Below are 19878 nucleotides of genomic sequence, written 5' to 3'. Positions count from 1 at the left end.
TTCCACACTGGCATGTGTTGGGCAGTTTACATGTGTCACTGAGTTGGAGGACCATGTCTTCATTTAGTGTCTGAGATTTGGTATAGTTTCTGTGATTGTATGCTCTTTCTAGCACCAAGCACTTTTTTTCCCTTTTTTGTGGGGTCACACTAACTCTAGTGAGGTTTCCCTAGAACCTGCAAAACTAAAGATCCCCTTAAGCTGAGTAGTAGTGACTAGAAGAGGGAGTAGCTTTATGCTTAGTTTTAGAGTTTAAAGTATGATATACAGAACAAGTTTTTTTTTATTATGGAGGAGATATGTGCGTACTCTGTATTATATAAGGGTGAATAGGAGTAATTGGGGTAGAGATAGAGATATAGATGCTGGCAATATGGTATCAGGATAAGCCTTCCATACACAAGAGGGTGAAGAGAAGAGAGTATAGGGTAGAAGGTCATGAAGAGTGATTGAGTAGACACCTTAGAAATATGTAGGGAGAAAGAAAAAAGGGTTAGAAGTGAAGCTGGGGATGAGTGAAGTTATGCTCATTGCCATATATATCACTTTACTGACAGCGCCTCAGTACATCTTGTATGGCATTCATCTTTTCCTAGCTTCCTCAATGACCACCAGATCAGGAACAAGACAACCTGCTGAAAGCTTTCTTCAGGTTAATGGATGCTAAATACAGCAGTATATCTTTAGCTCAATACTTCTGCAGTTGTTTCTCTTGGGGGAAGCCATCTGCAGTACTTCTTCCTGGCACAGAACTGAAAAGCATTTCAACTAAGAAAATTCTCTTTCTCATTTATCGATGTTTGACACTTTCATGACTAGTCCAGCAATTTGATACTTCTGTAACTACGTCTCTCTGAGACATTGCTTTTCCCTTTGAAACAGTTGGGTATGATGCTGTCACACCAGTCATTTCATGTGATATCTTCCTGTACAGCCTGATTGAGTACACGAGTTTTGGTAGTTATATCCTATGTCACCAGATATTGTAAACATCTCAGCAGCAACTCATGATGGTCTATATTCTTAATTGCTTTATCTGTCATATTGCTAATATTAGAATGGCTAATCCCTTTGGTGGGTGCATGTTGGGAAGATCCTCTTTCTCTTGTGCATATTTCATGTTATATATACATACACATTCATATACACATACAAACATATATTTATGCATGTGTAATTATGTGTATCTCTCTTTCTATATATATATAAATATATATGTGTGTGTGTGTGTGTGTATGTGTACATATATGTATATATTTTTCATTCTTGTTTTTTTAATCTATATTTCCATGCTAGTGTGAATTAGGTATATTATACAGGCATTTTTTACAGCCAGATGTTCTTCCAGTAACTAACACATACTATTTTTCAAATAAGGACTTTGTTGTTGGACATTGCTTTGAAGGGGCCATGAATTTGTTGACAGAAGAAATGACACAATAACACTTGTAGCTCAGTGATTTTCTAAAGAAAAAAACAAAAGAAATCTAACTGTAAACATATGCAGACATGTTTATGATGAGCTTCTTCATATTCTGTCTACCAGAGCCACTGACACATTTTTGGTCAGCTGAATGCTATAATAAAACACTCATGCAAGGTACCACACAGTGGGATTGAATCTAAAACTATAAGATTGTGAAGTAAACTTTTTAACCACGTACCTACACTTGCACCTATACATACACATGCACACAGACGTGTGTGTGAATTGTGAATTGAAAGTCACAATGCTGGTAATGATGTACATTGAGTTGTACATCACTATGTATTAAAGTATGTGTGTGTGGTTGTGTATATGCATGTATTTATTTTTGTGCGTGCATGTCTACTATTGTTGCCTCCTCCACCCTTTGACATTCTCTAATCCTCTTACCTCTCTCTTTCCTGTCACACTTAACTCAGTCACTCAATCTCCCTAACAAATCTCCACCACTCACGCAACCTAGATACCACATAACAAGTCTGTTTTGAATTTGTAAACTGACTTCCTATAAGAATCCTTTACAGTAGATATATCAAAATTGTACTGCACCCTCCTTAATCATGAGCAGCTATCAATTAGGGGCCTCACTGTTGCCTCAGAATATTAATTTCATCGCTATCATTCGTATAGAGATACTGGAAAGGCCATACACTACTCTCCAAATCCAGCAGAGGGAAAACAAAATATGCTCATTATATTGATCACTTGCTCTAAATGGAATTGTTTTCATAATATGTATCAAGCTAGCTGCAGCTTTAACTGGAGATACATCATCATTTAAAGTCAAATCTGCTTTCCATGCTGGCTTAAGTTGGGTAGTTTGACAGGAACTGATGAGCTGCAAAGTTGTGATGAGTTCCATTGACATTTTTTCGCATGGTTTTTGTCTCTGGATACCCTACCTAATGCCAGGTAGTGTACAAAGTCTACTGGGTGCCTTATTCCTGTCCACTGGGTGCCTTATTCCTGTCCACAAGTTCCTATCACTTTAAGCAGTCAGCATGTCTATGCAAATGTCTTTGATTTCTAACTCACTGAGTCTGAAATTTGTAGGATGAATATAGGGAAATATGTTGATTTGGTACTTAAATGGTAATTATTTTGACACTGGAAGAGTCAGAAAACTATTGTAGATCAGCCTTACGGGAACTTAGAATGTAGAGGATCATAACACAATACCGTAAGGCATTTTGTCCAATGTGCTGACAATTCTGCTGATTTCCATTCCTCAGTAATTACATTACTATTAAAATAGAAGCTCCTCACAGCAGCCAGAATAGACTAGAATGTTGCAAGAAATCATAAAGTAAAAGGTAAAAGTTCCTAATTTATTTTAAATTATATGTATAATAGAAATAATGTCAAATAACCTATGTGAAATAACATTGCAATGACATTCCCTGGAGAGAGAAAGTGCAATGCAATTTTTAAATGTCCATAGAAATTACTACTGTATAAAAATGGCACTTGTCTTTCTTTTGTTGTTTATCCTTCATTGCATTTTTAAATATGCTCTTGCAAAGTAATGCTATATGCGTATTTCAGATATTAGAAATTAACACTGGGATATTCTGAAAAATAATGCATAAATACTTCAAATTAATAAATGGGTCTTTAGGTGTAATTAAATGCAAACCAACAATCAATAGATAATTTTCTAGTCCAAATGAAATCTTACACTTATGCAAGTAATACTTTAATTATATTTTCCATCAATAATTTCTTGTAATTAAACTCTATGTTAATAATTACCTTAGCTATTATACTTTGGCTCCTCCTACCAACTTGCTTCTATTATCTGGTATAATTATGGTATAACAGTTTTCTCTCAACACAGTTTTGTGCACGTTTTGAGAAGGATATGTAACAATTAGAAACCAGCATGATCCAAATTCTATTTTTCAAAAGACTACTGAAATGAGTTACTTATGCTGACATGTTCTGTCTTAGTGGAATAGATGCCAGACATGTAGTTTCTCATGCAATTTGTGCAAAGAATATCTTGTTTTGCAGCTGGACCCCTCCAACTGTGAGAAGTTTTTGTTTTTTTCTTTGTAATTAAGGAATTCAATGTAGCAGGCTTTCCATGTATATATGTGTACAAAGAAAATGTGATTACCCAAGTCCAGAGCGAACTACTTGCTTTCAGTCTCAGTAAATCACCAGTGCCTGACATACAGCAGAGCCTGTTGAGCATTCATCAGACTGATTGGCCACAGCTGGACACACTGTGCCCCATCATCTCCCATGTGATATCCTTGGTCATTGTCTCAGCAACAGATGACCTAATAATAAAAAGAATAATAACTGGTTTACAATACTTGATGCTAGCTGTTATCTTCTGATTTATGTATAAGCCAGAACTGTTGTCTGAGCTAGTTGTTCTGTCATTTCCTTGGTTCACCACTTTTACAACACCCTATCTGCAACCTTCCATTCAAGCGTTGCAGTTTGGTCACATTGAGAGAAATGGTTTGATGTCAGATTCTTTTCAATAACCTTGGTTTTTGTTTTCAAGTAAGCTGACTGATGATTGAAAATTCAACCAAAAGAGCTTGTGATTTTTATTTACTATTTGCTGCATTAAAAGATGGTGCTGCTTAGTTGTGTAACTGATTTGAAAGCAGTGCTATCAATGTATGGATAAGCTTCTTTCCATTTTGAGGTGTTTGATACAGCCTCTTTTAGCTGCTGGGTTTTTTATGGGGTTATTATCAGCATGGGAGCAGTTAAAAATTCCTTCTGTTAAATTTTCTTTTACTTAAGTATTAATGATTAATAATAAATTGTGCTGAAGAAAGCAGCAGAAACTGTGTTGGGGTACCCTCATTTGTTATTTCTGGAGATGAAAAAGCAGAGAGTATATCATTTTGATCTGTCTTTGTAAAATTGGTGGTTTATTGAATGGAGTTTTAGTGCAGATTAACACAGATTTATGAGTGCATTATTGTTGAAAATGTATTTGTAAACTATACAGAAGCTGTGTATTTAGCTTATGTTACTCTTTACAATACTAATCAATTTGCTAATACATAAAAATGATCTTTGTAAATTTATTTTTCAAAATACCATCTTGCACTTTAGGTAGATTTTTTTAATTTTAGTTATGTTGTATTACTGTCTGTTTGGATCCTTGCTCACGTTTTTGAGATATTTCCTTCAACAGGTGGTTAATGCCATTGAAGGCATAACCTCTCCTATCAATTAGTCTTATAAAAGAAGTTGTAATGTTAGTTGATCGTAGAGTTTTAGGAAATCTTCAGTTTAGAAATAGTATTGTTAAAAGTTCAAAGAAAATATTGCTAGAAATATAACTATATGCAATATTAAATATCTATTCAATAATTTTATAATACTGCCTCTAAATTTATTTGCTTCTGAATCATATGAAATATTATGTTGAAGTTCATTTTCAATGTTTAAAACAAAAGAAATTTTAAAAAAAGCCCCAAACTGGTTTTTTTAAATAATTTATTTGTGAAAATATTTCATTTTCTTTATATTTAAGTTTTACTGGGTAATGTCTTTGAAATTTATTTTACTTGGGCATTTCTCAGTGAAATATATTTTCCAATATGCTCTTTGTCCCTATAAAATTGTAGTTTTGTTAATTGGAAATCTTCTAATAAAAGCTGCAGGTTGCTTTCAATTGAAGAATGAATCTTACAAAAAAATTTTGAAAAATAATGGAAGACAAAAGTTTTGATTAAATATTAAATATATGTCTGAATTATTACTTCTTTTCTTATTGTAATATGGCTGATTGATATCTTCAATATCTTCTACATTTCAGTAGAGTGATCTTCCTATTGCATAAGCTATAACTGAAGTATTATTGAAGCAACTGAAGACACTGCAAAATAGATCAATCAAAACTTCCATCTTTTCCTGTGAAGATATGAAAAGTGTGTGTGTATTTGAGTGTATGTGTTTATATGTGTGTGTATGTGTGTTTAGAATAAAGCAATAACTTCAATAAGCGCAAACAATTCACAATTGATCATGAAGTTTATTTTCTCATGAAAATAATAATGGAATGCATTTCTTGAATATTTATTTTCTATTGTTCAGTTTGCATTTTCTTTATTTTCATTTGTACATGTTGAGAACGACTTTGTGCATACAGTTAAGTACTCAGTAGGCTGTCAAATACACATTAGGTATGTGTGATATTAAGTGAAAGAAAATCCTGAAAAAGGTTTACAAAAGATACCATTATTCATTTCTTTTTACACATGTACTGTATATAGGTTGGAATTTGATCTTTACTAGAATTGTTTCAAAATCATGGTTCATGTAGCTAATAGGTGTTCTGTGTTTTTTTTTAATATACAATTTCTAGCATGAGCCAAAGTCAGGAGGATTTAATCAGTTGAAGTAATTTTAATCAACTTCAGTATATGACTAGTACTTTGTGCATGTGTCTGTGTGGATATATATATATATATATATATATATATATATATATATATATATATATATATATATATATAATCCTCATTCAGCATTCATTTTTCCATGCTGGCATGGTTTGGATGGTTCAACAAAAGCTGATGTGTCTGAGGATTGTGCCCAGATCCAGTGTTTGCTTTGACATAGTCTGTACAGCTAGATACTCTTCCTAACATCAACCATTGTACAGTGTACTGGTGAGGTCCCCAAGTTTTCACTAGACAAGATATCTTAATTGTGTATTGATGGAGGTGAAAGTTTGATAGAGGGACAGGAAGAGGTGTCTTGCTGAAGAGGAAAATTTAGAGCTTCCCAAGATGGAAGTGAGCATAATGGTGAGGCTACATCCCAAAGGTGCTAGGTGATTATGAGAGAGAAAGAATGGATATAGAGGAATAGGAAGAGTGGGTAGGTAAGTTAGCAAGAGTGTGCAAAGAGTGTCCCAAAATTTACTATTTCAATGAAATCAGGCAAACAAAAAAACTGACAATTTTATGATTATTACTTAATTATGACACCAAAACAAATGGATTATAAATTTTATGTCAAAACTTAATTGAAAATTTTCAACATGTGCTCTGTTTATACCCTGCAAATTTCAAATCTATTCTTAGCATTGTGAAATACATTTTGAAGCATTTCAGGAGTTATCTCTTGCACAACTAACAGAATACATTCTTTAAAAGTTTAGCTGTAGTAAAACATGTAGTTATAATTAGTATGTGAAACAAAATGGTAAATCTAAGATCTGTTATAGTATGGAAGTAGTTGTAATTTTTGTAGCCTTAATTGTTTGCTATATCTAGAAGTCATTTTACTGAATGTGGATGAAAATTTGCTAATCACTCCTCTATTTCATTTTATTTTTCCCTCTGTGCCTTTTGTCTATGCATAACTTGAATATGCTAACAAGAGAGTGTCTATATGATTGCTTGGCCTGTGAGAAATAATTGCCATATGTGCCTCAAATCACATCTTTAAAAAGAAAATGGATGCACTGGTTAATCTGGTTCTCAGTTTCATTCACACAGTAAAAAGGTTGGCATGGTCATAGCTGTAGTTCCTTTAATTATTGATTTGTTTGATCAGAGTGGAGCTGAGATGAATCAGCAGCATAACTTTGAAAAACATTTAACTTCAGTTAAATTTCTTAATAATAATTGTCCTCGAACTATGCAGATGATTGAAAAGTCAAAACGAGAGAGAATAAACTACATTAAAACTTCAACTGTGATTGATTCTATATTGAAGTATAATTTAAATGTTGGTTTCAAATTTTGGCACAAGCCCACCAAGTTCAGGGAATGGGGGAAGAGGTTAGTTGATTACATCGATCCCAGTCCTTAACTGGTGCTTATTTCCTTGACCCCGAAAGGATGAAAGGCAAAGTCAACTTTGGCAGCATTTGGACTCAGAACATAGAGACTGATGAAATGCTGCTAAGCATTTTGCCCAGCATGCTAACAACTCTGCCAGTTTGCTTGCTGTCTTGAATAAATCAACATTGTAAGGAAATAAACCGTATTCATAAATATAATAAAGAATACTAAACTTTACACTGAACTGTTACTTTTAACACACCTCTCACCAAAATAGATATAGAAATAAATGAGGCAAAAATATGAATTAGTTTACTAGATAAAAAGTAGTAGTTGAAGGAAATTAATATGTAAATGATACATAAAATAACCAGCTAGAGGAGATGTCTTCTTGGGGTTAAAAAACCACAGTAGAGTTTGCTCAAAAGGACAGCCATGGCTACTAATATTACTATACATTCTATTTTTATAGAAATAACACTATGATCATAGAATATCATTTTCCTAATTTTTTTTACAGTTGTCTTAAAATGAAACAATAAGTTAACGAGCAATTAGAGATTTGTGATTACAATGTCATGATTTCAAGCATTTTCATCTATACTGTTTTACTCTTAGTAATGCTTATTAATCTACTTATTGAGATATTCTAATTTGTAAAATCGCTGTCAAATGACATTCTGGGCTGAAAGATTTCATTTACTTAAACATTTATAACTAAAATTTTCTCAACATTTCAAACTATGATATCTTTTAAATATATTGATTATTGATTGGTGTGTGTATGTAGATATATGGCATTTATACTGACACATGCTTATTCCCACTTGAAACTCTTCTTTCAAATCTTACTCCTATTCCGTTTCTTTCAATTTCTCTCTCCCTCTCTCTCTTTCAGGGAGCAGTGCATTTTCAGGAAGGCAATGAATTTGAAGTTCTCATCAACATCACTGCTCCTACAGTAGAAGATGCCTATTCTGTCCATATTGAGCTGGTTGAATATAAAGAGGGACTTTTGCTTCAGTTGGTGAGGCATTTTCCTTATTTGTTCTTTTTTTTTTTAACTTAAAATGATTTCTGTAATGGGAATTTAATCTCACATATAATCTTATATGATTTTTATAAATATTTCCTGTTCCATTGTTGTTAGAAGACATTTATATATAAACTGATAAACTTTTGTTATCCTTGGCTTCATTTTTTTTTTACTTTTCAAAATAATTAGTTACTAAATTTCATTACCTTATTATAATTTTTGACATTGTTTAATTATTTTTATTCATATTTTCAGAGTTAAAGCTTCAGATAATAAACAAATAGTATAAACCGTTGAGTTTAAATACTGAAGTTTATTATAAAAATCAATTTGAATTATTTTACTACAAGCACAAAATTCTATTTTATTTGAAACTATACATCAATAAATGCATAAATGAAAAAAAATGATGCTTGTTGAAGTTATATAGTTTCCTCTCATTAAAACCTCTAAAATACTTACATACATACATGCACATACTCATAAGTACATTCAATTGGAAAAATCTAGTTACACGAAAAAAAAACAACCTTTTTCTACTTCTCATTATACTTTGCTTCATTTTGAAAAACTTTGTGTATATTTGTGAAGTGTTATATATTTAATTCAAATAGCTGAATTCAATAAGCACTTAATAAATTCATACCATGCTTGAAAAATAATTTTACAGGTATTATTATTATAATATTTTTACTATAGTTGTTTGGAAGTTATATTAAGTATTTTACTAAAGTGGGTGCATACTTCATGTAAGCCAAATAATTCTATTTAATTAAATTTATTTTCTTATGAGAACATCTTTTATGTAAATGTAGAGGGTATTCACCAGACTGGAATGTTGTAAAGAAGGATAAGGTTTGGTGTGCTATGGAGAGACTAAGAGAAAAATGAAAGGCACAGAATTTGCTGTGGTAGAATGAGACTTGAATGGAATATGTCATAAGGGAATTCCTTGAAGGATGAAATGAGACAAGTTGATGTTCTTGATAAAAATAAGGAAAAAGCAGAAAAGATATATGATGTTGAAGGGGAAGGCAGCATGGAGAGCAATCTACTTCTAGAATTGGCAGAGAAAACTTAGATGTTAAGAAACCGGGAAGAGTAATGAAGTTAAAAGCAGGATAGCCAATGACAATTGAATGAAATATGTTAAAGGCAGCACAAAGTTGGGGTGTAAAGAAAATAATGAAGATCTGCCCATTAGTAGTGGAAGAAGACCATTTCCCAGCAGACTAGGAGTTTTCTCTCGTGCTTCTGTACAATGAGAAAGGTAATCCCTTTGACTATTACTCATAAAGTGCAATAAAGTTATTGAAGGTAACAGGGTGTTAGAAAAGGAGATGAGGAAGAAAGTGGAATCAGAGAGAAGGATGACCAATGCAATTTTTTTTTTTTTTTTGCATGGTACTTACTAGAAAAAGTACAGAGACTTGAGGAGGAAGTTGTTTCTTGTGCATTTTTTTTTTCTTGATTTGGAAAAACCTTCCAATAGGTTCCCTCATGAAGTAATGACTTGGACATTAAGAGAGGAAGTTAGGAGTAGCAGAATGATTGATTAAAATATTAATGTTGAGGTATGAGAGAATAAGTACAGTTGTGAGAAGAAAAGGCAGGAATAGACATGATATTGAAGTGAAAGTTTTAGTGTCACATGGGTCAATATTAGCCCATTACTATTTGTAGATTTTAGATGGAAGTTTAAGGTGTATAGAATGACCCATTGCAGTAGTTGCTGTACACAGGTGAGCTAGTGTTAATACTAGAGAGTTTGATTGGTTTGTAGGAGATGATTCGGTGGAAGGAATGTATGGAAGCAAAAGATAGAAAGGAGAATATTGGAAAGACAAAGGTGATGACAAGTGGTAACCCATATGGTGAGTGGGAAAGGCAGAAAGTGTATTGGGTTAAACTCCATTAAATGTACAATATGCACTGAGTGGGTTCGTGAAAAATGTAGTTGTGTGAGAGGGATATTAAAGTTCTATCTAAATTTAAGTGTAAAGAGAATATAGAGAGAATTGCTGAAGTGGGTCTTGCAAAAGAAATAGAGATGAAAGGAAATTATGAACCATTTTGTTACATAAGAAAGTGGATTGGAATCACTGTCAGTGGTTACAGTGAGACGTGCATGACAGAAGCTCCTGGAATTGGGTGGTATACTAATGAGTGATGGAATATACTGCAAATGCAAGATGTGCTTGCATTTATGATAGTGTGAGATATTGGATAACGGATGAGGAGCAACAGAAAAGATTGGAAAGAATAGAAATGAGAATGGTTTGGAGTGTCCCTAAGAAAGAGCAGGACAAACAACAAATTTATGATAATGATGGGAATAGAGCCAGAGATAGATAGTGTTTCAAGAAATATACATTTTGGTCATGTCCTGAGGAAGGATGAAAATGACGGGGTAAGAGAATTGATGAACATGGAAGGAAGCAGATGGAGAAGAAGACTGAGGAAGACAGATAAAGTTGATGGAAGAGGATATGAGAAGAAGATTGGTATGGTGGGGCTGTAGAGGATAGAACTAATCAAAGATTCCCATGGGGGCCCACAAAGCTAACTTCGCAGTTCACAAAGAAAATGGTCTTAAAATACTTTTGTTGTAATTAGTAACAAAAAAGAGTAAATGCATAACTTGATGATAGTAAATATATATTGCTAATGCAGGAGAGCAAAGGTGGTAGCAGCAGTAAAAGAGATGGGAGGTCAGTATTTATTGGTAGGTTGTTGGTTATAGTATATTGGTAAATAATGACTAGGCAATGAATTGATAGAGTTGTTGGCACATCATTTGAATACCTTGTGGTATTTATTCTGGCTTTTTATGTTCTGGATTCAAATTTTGCCAAAGTCAGTTTTGCTTTTTATTCTCCTGTGGTCTATAAAGTACCTACCTAGGTGGAATTGTTTGAGTATCTGAATTTATACCAGTTATTTGCATTGTGAGATTGAATCCTGCTTGTTGGTAAACTTAATCTGTTACTTGATTTAATATAAGAATCTGGTCCTTGAATGCTTTTAGAAGAGTCCACTATATTTTAAGCACTTGAACCAGGTCTCAGTTTTGAGTTACTTTTATTCTTCTATTTTATCAATCACAAAGGCCCTGGAAAGTATTGTAGATAGTTAGTTTTAAAATGTTTGACTATTTTTTCTTTTCATTTATGTAGTTTCATATATATATTCCTTCTCTTTTTTTTTCAGTATCAAAGACCACTGAATGGACATGTGCCTGGTCTAAAATGGGTTTTCCTAACAGTAGGCATTTCTACAATGATATCATTCTTCTTTGCTTTGATTTGTGCTAATTCATGGAATAAATCCCAGGGGTTTTTAGATGTTAGTGGTCAGCCTACAGAGTGCTATGATATGACACAACAGCCCATGATGTATAGATCCCGCAACAGTATGTATTTAGCATCACAGGGTGGTGACCTACCTCTTCATGCTGAAGAAGAAGCTGACAACAATCAAAATGAAGATACATTAAAAGGTGTTCCGGAGATGCCTGAGGAAGAAGAAGCCGAAGCTCTTAGAATGGTAAGCACTTATCTGTTATCTTCTGAGGAAAGAGATGTTTACTGTTAGTGTTTCCATAAGAAGCTAATTTATCTTTCGATATTTTCTTTTATTTGAAGTTTGTTTATTTTAAAAATAATTTTGGTTAAAGGTGTTTGAGTTATGTTGAAAATCTTTTTCGCATGCTAATATTTAAATTAAGAATTAAATTTTTTTCTAGTTTTGTTTTTACTTTAAATGATAATGCTCTTGTTAGTGTAGTTAAAATCATGGTGAGGCACTCATTGTTTCCCTGTTTGTGTTTATATTTTAAGATTAGACAATGGGACACATTTTATGCTTTCCTTAAATATACGTTTTGGCAAAGCAATGACTGCTTTGTACTTCTTATTTATGTGAGAAATCTAAACAAAAAGAGAGTATTGGAAAAAATAAAAGAAAAAAAGCAATTAAGATACTCTCAACAGTGTATCATCGATAAATAGCATGTGTTTGGCCTCACAGGGTGGAGGTATGCTACTACTTCATGCAGAAGAAGAAGAAGCTGACATCTACCAGAATGAAGATACATTAAAAGGTGTTCCCGAAATGCCAGACGAGGAGGAGGCAGACACTCTTAGAATGGTATGATATTGCTACTGAAGTTTTCGAATTCAAATAGATATTGGTCGTCTACATCTCCTTGCCAAAATGTTTGAAAATAAAGATCCCAGTTCAAATATTTAGGTTGATGGTTTTTGTTGTATATATTTTTGTCAACTTTAGGTATTGATTATATGAATTTAGGTTGGCAGTCTTTTCCAGTTCCCTGCAAAAATTAGTATCATATAAAAAAGCTTTAAACTTTTATTAGGGAATTTTGGGGGAGAAATCAAGTGATAGGATAGATTTCAAATAGATATTATCATACCATAAGCTTCAAATAAATGAAATGATGGCAATCTGGATTGTTCTAAGTTGATAAATAATTAGACTTCAATGAAAATTAAAACTGAGTATAGATTTCAAGAAATATTAGTGATTTATGATGATAGGAAAAAAAAAAGTATATTTATATTATTATCATTAAACATAATTAAAAATTAAATGTTTTGTATTGAGCATGTAAAAGTATCTAAAATTTACTATAAGTAAAGAATGAATTTCTCACATACATATGAGTCATTAAGATAACATCTTTTGAACAACAAAACCTCCTTAATCCTTAATAATAGTTTGGAAAGTAGTCATCATTAAATTTTGGAGTGTTTCATAACCAAAGTGAAGTTTTCAGCTACTTCTCTAAGTAATGCAATAATTTAAATATGTAAGCTCTTCATTATGTTTTAAAATTTCTCTTAGTACAGTCCATCTTGTATTCTTAATATATGAAAACAGCACTTTGCAAATGACAATCACCTTTCCATGAACTTAGAAGCATGAAAGCAGATCAACAGAATTATGCATGTGGAAATGCTAAACACACTCACACACTTTCCCTATCTTTCTCTTTCACATATGTACACTTGTGCATTGTTGCTTATACTACTGAGTTTAATACATCATGTTTTATGCTGCCACATTTGAAAATGATAATATAGAAAAAAGAAGTGAAATTCCTTTTTACATTACATCTTTATTTCTCACCTTCTTACCTTTTTCTCCATTGAAAAAAAAAAAAAAAAAAAACCATGAAAATTATTTTTGTGTTGAATATTTATAGATAGGTGTAAATTTTACATTTTACAGTATTTTCTCTGAAATGCGTTTTTGCTGTTGATATTTGCAGTATGAAGGAAACAATATAAAAAGTACAAGAGTAATTTTAATGATTAAGTTAGGTTGCTGTATGTTAATGAGTTTCTTCCATGTTAGTTGAACACTTTTTTACTTCATGGAATATCTTTATTTCAGCAAATTTTAAATAATATAACAATGTAAACTTATTGAACTTAAGAGGCACTATCATCATGTGAACACTCAGTAATTTTGAGCATTTAGACTTTATAAAAACTAAACATATATTTTGTTTAATTTTATTTTTGTCTTTATATCTGCTTTTACCATGCCAGCATGGGTTAGATGAGATTTCTTGGAGCAGTATTCTGTAGCAAGATACCAACTCTTCATTGTTCCCATGTTAGATACTGTTGAAAAGTTGAAGTAGATATTGTGTATTAGAGACATGAGAAATGTCTCTGCAGCACAACTGTTGTCATTATAAAGCATAGGAAGAGGACACACACACACACACACATATCAATGCATATATATGTGGGTGTGTGCATATGCATGTGTATGTACATGTGTGTAAATATGTATGTGTGTCAATGTCTATATGTATATATGAATGCATGCATGTATATATATAGATGTGGGTACGAGACACATTAAGCCTTCAGCTTTTCTTGAACTCAGGCATTGTTTCTAGTATCCATTTTTGCTTTGTGTTGCTTGTCGATATCTTAGTACATTCTGAGCAATCTCATGTGCCTCAAAGTTATCTCTAATCAAGTAATGGTAAGTTACATCGATGAATCTTTTTGAAACTCCCACCTTAACTCTCTTTACACTTGGATTGCTACCCAGTAGCACTAATATTGCTATTAGTATCCAGTTTGAATAAATTTCCTTTGTTCAAATCTTAGTTTTCCTCCCTTCATTATTTTTAATTTGTTAAATTTGAAAAGAAATAAAGAAATGAAGATTGAGTTATCAGCTGTCGAAGTATGCATACTTTTTTTTTGAGACACCCTGTATAATATATATATATATAGATATGGAAGTTTAGATTTAGGTACATATGTGTGTGTTTGTATGTTTGTGTGTGTGTATATATTTGTATATATATATGTATATATATATATATATATATATATATATATATATATGTATGGAAGTTTACATGTAAGTATATATGTGTGTGTATGTATGTTTGTGTATGTGTATATATATATATATATCATCATCATCCTCATCATCATTTAACGTCTGTTTTCCATGCTAGCATGGGTTGGACGGTTCGACCAGGGTCTGGGAAGCCAGGAGGCTGCACCAGGCTCCATTCTGATCTGGCAGTGTTTCTACAGCTAGATGCCCTTCCTAACGCCAACTACGTGAGTGTAGAGGATGCTTTTTACATGCCACTGGCACAGGGGCAAGAGAGGGCTGGTAACGGCCACGATCAGTTGGTGCTTTTTATGTGCCACCGGCATGGAAGCCAGTCTAGGTGGCACTGGCATCGGCCACATTTGGATGGTGCTTTTTACATGCCACTGGCACGGGTATCACAACTACAATTTCCATTTGATTTTCATTTTGATGTTTATGTACTTGACTCAATAGGTCTCTTCGAGCACAGCAGGTTGCCCTACAATCCAAGGTACTTTTGAATGGGCTGGGGCTGGTTACGCAAAACCGGGGTGGTTTATACAGGGATGATGCCTTATTCATCACCCCTAGTAACAATAAATCAATCATTGAAAGAATGAGAAAGAAAATTAGAAAATGTTTAAGAAGCTTCAACTTAAGTATTATATATGAATATGGTACTAAGATAGTAAATTTTTTGGACACTACTCTAAACATAGACTTTAAATTGTACTATCCCTATAGAAAAGAGAACAAGGTTACAATGTATGTGAATAAATTATCTAATCACACACCCCTCCCGAATGTATTAAAATCAATGGTAAAAGGTATTTCTGATAGAATTTGTAAGCTATCTTCAAATATTGATATTTTTAATTCCCATTCATAACACTACAATGTTGCTTTGTCTAAAGCGGGATATGACTGGAAAATTTATTTCCTCAGTCCTGGAAGGCCGAGTCATTTTTATAGAGAAATTAATAATGATGTTAGTAATAGTTAGTCTACTAACTTAATCAGTGGTGATGAAATACTAAATGAAAGACCATCCTACATACCTAATATTTTAAGTAATAAGGAAAATAATAGAGTACATTTTGATAGGAGACTACATACTAATACTAGCAGAAGACCTAGGTTAGATAAAAGTAATGGCAATGTAAATGATATAGTTACTCTACAAAATAATAAGGATTCCACAAAAAAATATGCAAAACTATAAATCATAATATTGTCCTAGAGAATAATAGTAATCAAAAGGTATCCTGTACTTACTTACACAATAAATTTAAAAGTAAAAATCCTGTCTGGCTCAATATCCCTTTCAAACATGCAGTATCCACAAATATATACAAAAAATTTATGGCTATTTTACAAAAAAATTTCCCTTCTTCCAACAGATATTTTAGAATCCTTTCATCTAATACAGTCTGAATCTCATACTCAACCCTCCCTAATATAGGTACAATCATAGCTAGGTTAAATAGAAAGAACATAAGATTAGCCAGAATCATTGAAAATAAGAATGGTGGTAATAGTTATAGAAATGTCAATAATAATTTAATCAATGTCAATAATAACATTACCAATAATTATAGAAATGGAAGTGGAAATAACAATGACAATAGCAATTATGAAGGTAACAGCAATATCCTTAGTCTTGTCAACCATAACTTAAACTAACATAATGAATATAGTGGTATTGATGCTGGAAGTACAATTGAAATAAATAGTAGTAGCACCTCTACTGATAATAATGTGAATTATGGGTCTAGTTCATATATGGAATTAGAAAATATTAGTATGCCTGATCCTGCGAGAATGATTCTATCTGATTGCATGATGGAAATGGAGTTAGATAGTAACAGAAGTGATCATAATGAGCCTGATAACAGAATTAATAATAGGGGAAATAATATTAATGTGAATAATTGTAACAACAATAATTTTAATCTTAGAAATAATATTAGTGTTGTTGATATTTCCACTAGTTGCAATTGTAGAAATAAGTCCCGTTATCCATTATTAGGTCGATGTCTCACTAGAAACGTAGTATATAAATGCACAATAAGTACTATAACTGATAATGATATTTACTTGGGGTGTACGATTAATTTGAAACAGCATATATATAACCACCTGTCATCTTTTAGACTTAAACATAAGGCAAATTGTATGTCGTTATCAAATAAAATTTGGGAATTAAAGGAAAGTGGTACCAGTTTTGGCCTTAAATGGGAAATTATAAGAAAAGCCCATCCTTGTAGAAATAGCAGATATGGATGTGAACTATGTTCCATGGAAACATATGAAATTTTTAGACTTAGAAACAATTCTAACCTGATTAATAACAGATTAGACCTTAGAGTATTGTGTACCCTGTTCCACTCACACTTTTAGATATTTTAAAAAGTAGCAAACTTATATAGTGTGGTATTTTAACTCTACCATGTTTATCTTAGGCTATAATTAGTACATATTTAAATTGAAATTGAACTTTTCTAGTATATTTTTGATCTCTCACCTTAATGTATAATCTTCCTGTGAAAACTAAAATTTTAACTTTATCCATGGATGGTATATGGTTTTACATATGTGTGTATATGTGTGTGTGACTGAACACTATTCAATTTTTTTTTTTCTCCGTGTTTTTCTCCTTGTCTCCGTATTCTTTCTGTTGAAGAGCGTAGCTCGAAACGTCAAAGACTTTCCGTATTCCCGAGCGTCATACTAATACATCCTTTTGTTATTTACACCACCTGTCCTCGTCTGTTGTTGTTGTTTCATACATTCTCCCTCCTCTATATATATATGTATATATGTATACATATATATGTATATATGTATATATCAGGTCAACCCATAAGTTCTGTCCGAATTTTGCATGGAATCAAGTACCCTGACCTCCTAATATGCTGCAAATCCCTTATTTTGGTTCAGAAAAAAATGAGTGGGGGGGGTACTCCCCTCCCCAATCTCGGAATCATTGGAAATTTCTTTTTCGTTGAATAAATTCCTGTGACCTCCTAATATTGCAAAATTAGGTTACTTAAGGTGAGCCTGGTAACTGATGGTTTTGGGGTCTTGTTTGTAACTTTTGGTGAACCATGGTGCAACCAACAACATGGTAAAAATCCCTGTCATTAACTTGGTGTGGATGGGTAATATCAAATAATTAAATCACAACATATATTTGAATTAGACATGAAAAAAATTGAAATATTATCATCACTTACATGGAAAAATTGAAATATCTTTCAGTATTTTATAAGGTAAAATCTTTAATTATTAATTAACACATTATTATCTTATAACAGCAGTGCAATGTGTACTTGAGCAAATGACTTTCTTCCAAGTTACTCCAGTACATCCAGCTGTATAATGAGTTCGAACAACTACTGGGAAGTTAACCATGTTGCAGAGTGGGGAGTATTATAATCTCAGTCATTTATATGAGAAGCGGGTTAAGCTCTTGCTTTATAAGTGCTAGGATTTGTAACACACCTAAGCATTGTTATGGTATTGTTTTAAACCATGCTGCCAAAACAATTAAGACTTGCTAATATATAAGAAGATATTTCCATCATATCACTTGATTATTTATTTTATTAAATTTTTATTGTCCACTTTTCCCTGCCTGCTTGGGTTGGAAAAAATTCATTGAGGCAGACTTTCCACTACTGATGCCCTTCTCATCAACAAGCATCACTTGTTTTCAAGCAAGGGACTATTCCTCTATGGCCATATATGTTTGCCTTTCTAATTTGGAAATGAATAGTATCGCTTGTCAGATAGTGATGCTTGTTTACAATTATGTGGTGAGAAGACAAGGGATACACTCAAGCACACACACACACACACATATATATGACAGGCTTCTTTAAGCTTCAGTCTAGTAGATTCACCCATAAGACTTTGATTTGCTTGGTGCTTCTCCTGAGTACAATGCATTAAGACTGAACCTAAAACCACATGGCTGGAAAGCAAGCTTCTTAAAGATGTAGCCAGGCCTGTACCTATACACAGCTATTCCTAGATCAACCATTTTGAAGAGGAATAATGCTTTGTTTTGTGGCCTTTTTATTTCAGCACATATCTATCTTTTGGAATTCTTTGTTTTCATTGCTGTTCTCTACACAGCGTCTAATAAATCGCATATGTTTATGTTAAACTAATTTAAACGTTTGCTATGAGGCAAGTTCTGCTTTGCCTAAACTATATTCCTGCTATTCCAACAATAAATCAATGAAAGTCAATATAACCCATCTTAACTATAGTGAATTTGTGCCTAGCCAAAAGGAATTGTAATCTAACTAGCCCATGCATTCTTCAGTAGAATTCTGAGAATACATTCTTTTCTTATGCAATATGTATTAACTGCAAATTGTTAAAATTATTTGGCATGACTATGTTTCAGAATTTCCCTTCACAGCAATATAGTTTCTGCTTTTGTCACACCACAGACCATCTTGTGCTGTAACCTTGAGCTGACTAATAATACTTTGTGAATGAATTTTGGTAGAAAAACATTTTGGAAGCCAGCTTTTATTTCTCTTTGCCCATCTTAATTTTGATGCCACTTAACAAAAAACTGGCGCTTTTTCTTTATGTTCTGTAACATAGTCGTTTATCAAATAGAGCTGGACAAAATAACAGTTTTAAAAATTAGTTTTGGGTTTGATGAGTAATTAAACTGTTGATTGTAGTGCCTCAATATGGCCAAAACAAGTAAAGGAATAAAAGTATAAATGTGCAATATTCTGGCCTAAATATTTGGCATTTATGAATCAATTTATTGTTGTGTTATTTATGTGTGCTTGCTGTGAACATGCACTAACAGGAGCATGTGTACTCACAAAATAATTCTTTATTATATTGATTATATAATTAATTGATTATGTTCAACTCCAAACAAAATTCTTCAGAAAGTATTAATTTGATAATCATTCACAATATTTTTGGAAGATTATTTTTATTCAACTTACTGTTTTATCTGAAAGAGAATCTACAATTAATTTCTTCACTATTATTGTTTCATTTCAATAAATCTTATATTTTGTTTTAGTTATAAAACATCTCTTATAAATTATGGGCCTTTCTAAAAGTCCTTTTGATAGTACTTTTGGAATAGACTTTTATTTTTCAGAATTAGTCATAAAATGCAACAACAGAAAAATACTTATTTTTTAAATAATTTTTAGAGAGATTAA

General features: G+C 32.4%; 1 protein-coding gene across 1 annotated transcript in view; it reads left to right on the top strand.

Moving 5' to 3' along the window:
- Positions 1-19878, top strand: part of LOC106875217 (uncharacterized) — a 242286-nt gene that overhangs the window by 53426 nt on the left and 168982 nt on the right. The window contains exons 3-6 of the mRNA XM_089348365.1: positions 8156-8284; positions 11504-11839; positions 12323-12446; positions 16131-16307. Of these exons, the coding sequence (XP_089204491.1) occupies positions 8156-8284; positions 11504-11839; positions 12323-12446; positions 16131-16307 (766 nt within the window). The remainder of the gene's footprint in view (positions 1-8155; positions 8285-11503; positions 11840-12322; positions 12447-16130; positions 16308-19878) is intronic.

The sequence above is a fragment of the Octopus bimaculoides genome, chromosome 3 (assembly GCF_046866305.1).
Source record: "Octopus bimaculoides isolate indiv1 chromosome 3, ASM4686630v1, whole genome shotgun sequence".
Lineage (NCBI taxonomy): Eukaryota > Metazoa > Mollusca > Cephalopoda > Octopoda > Octopodidae > Octopus > Octopus bimaculoides.
Note: the sequence above shows the minus strand (reverse complement) of the source record. Positions and strands in the feature narration are given on the sequence as shown.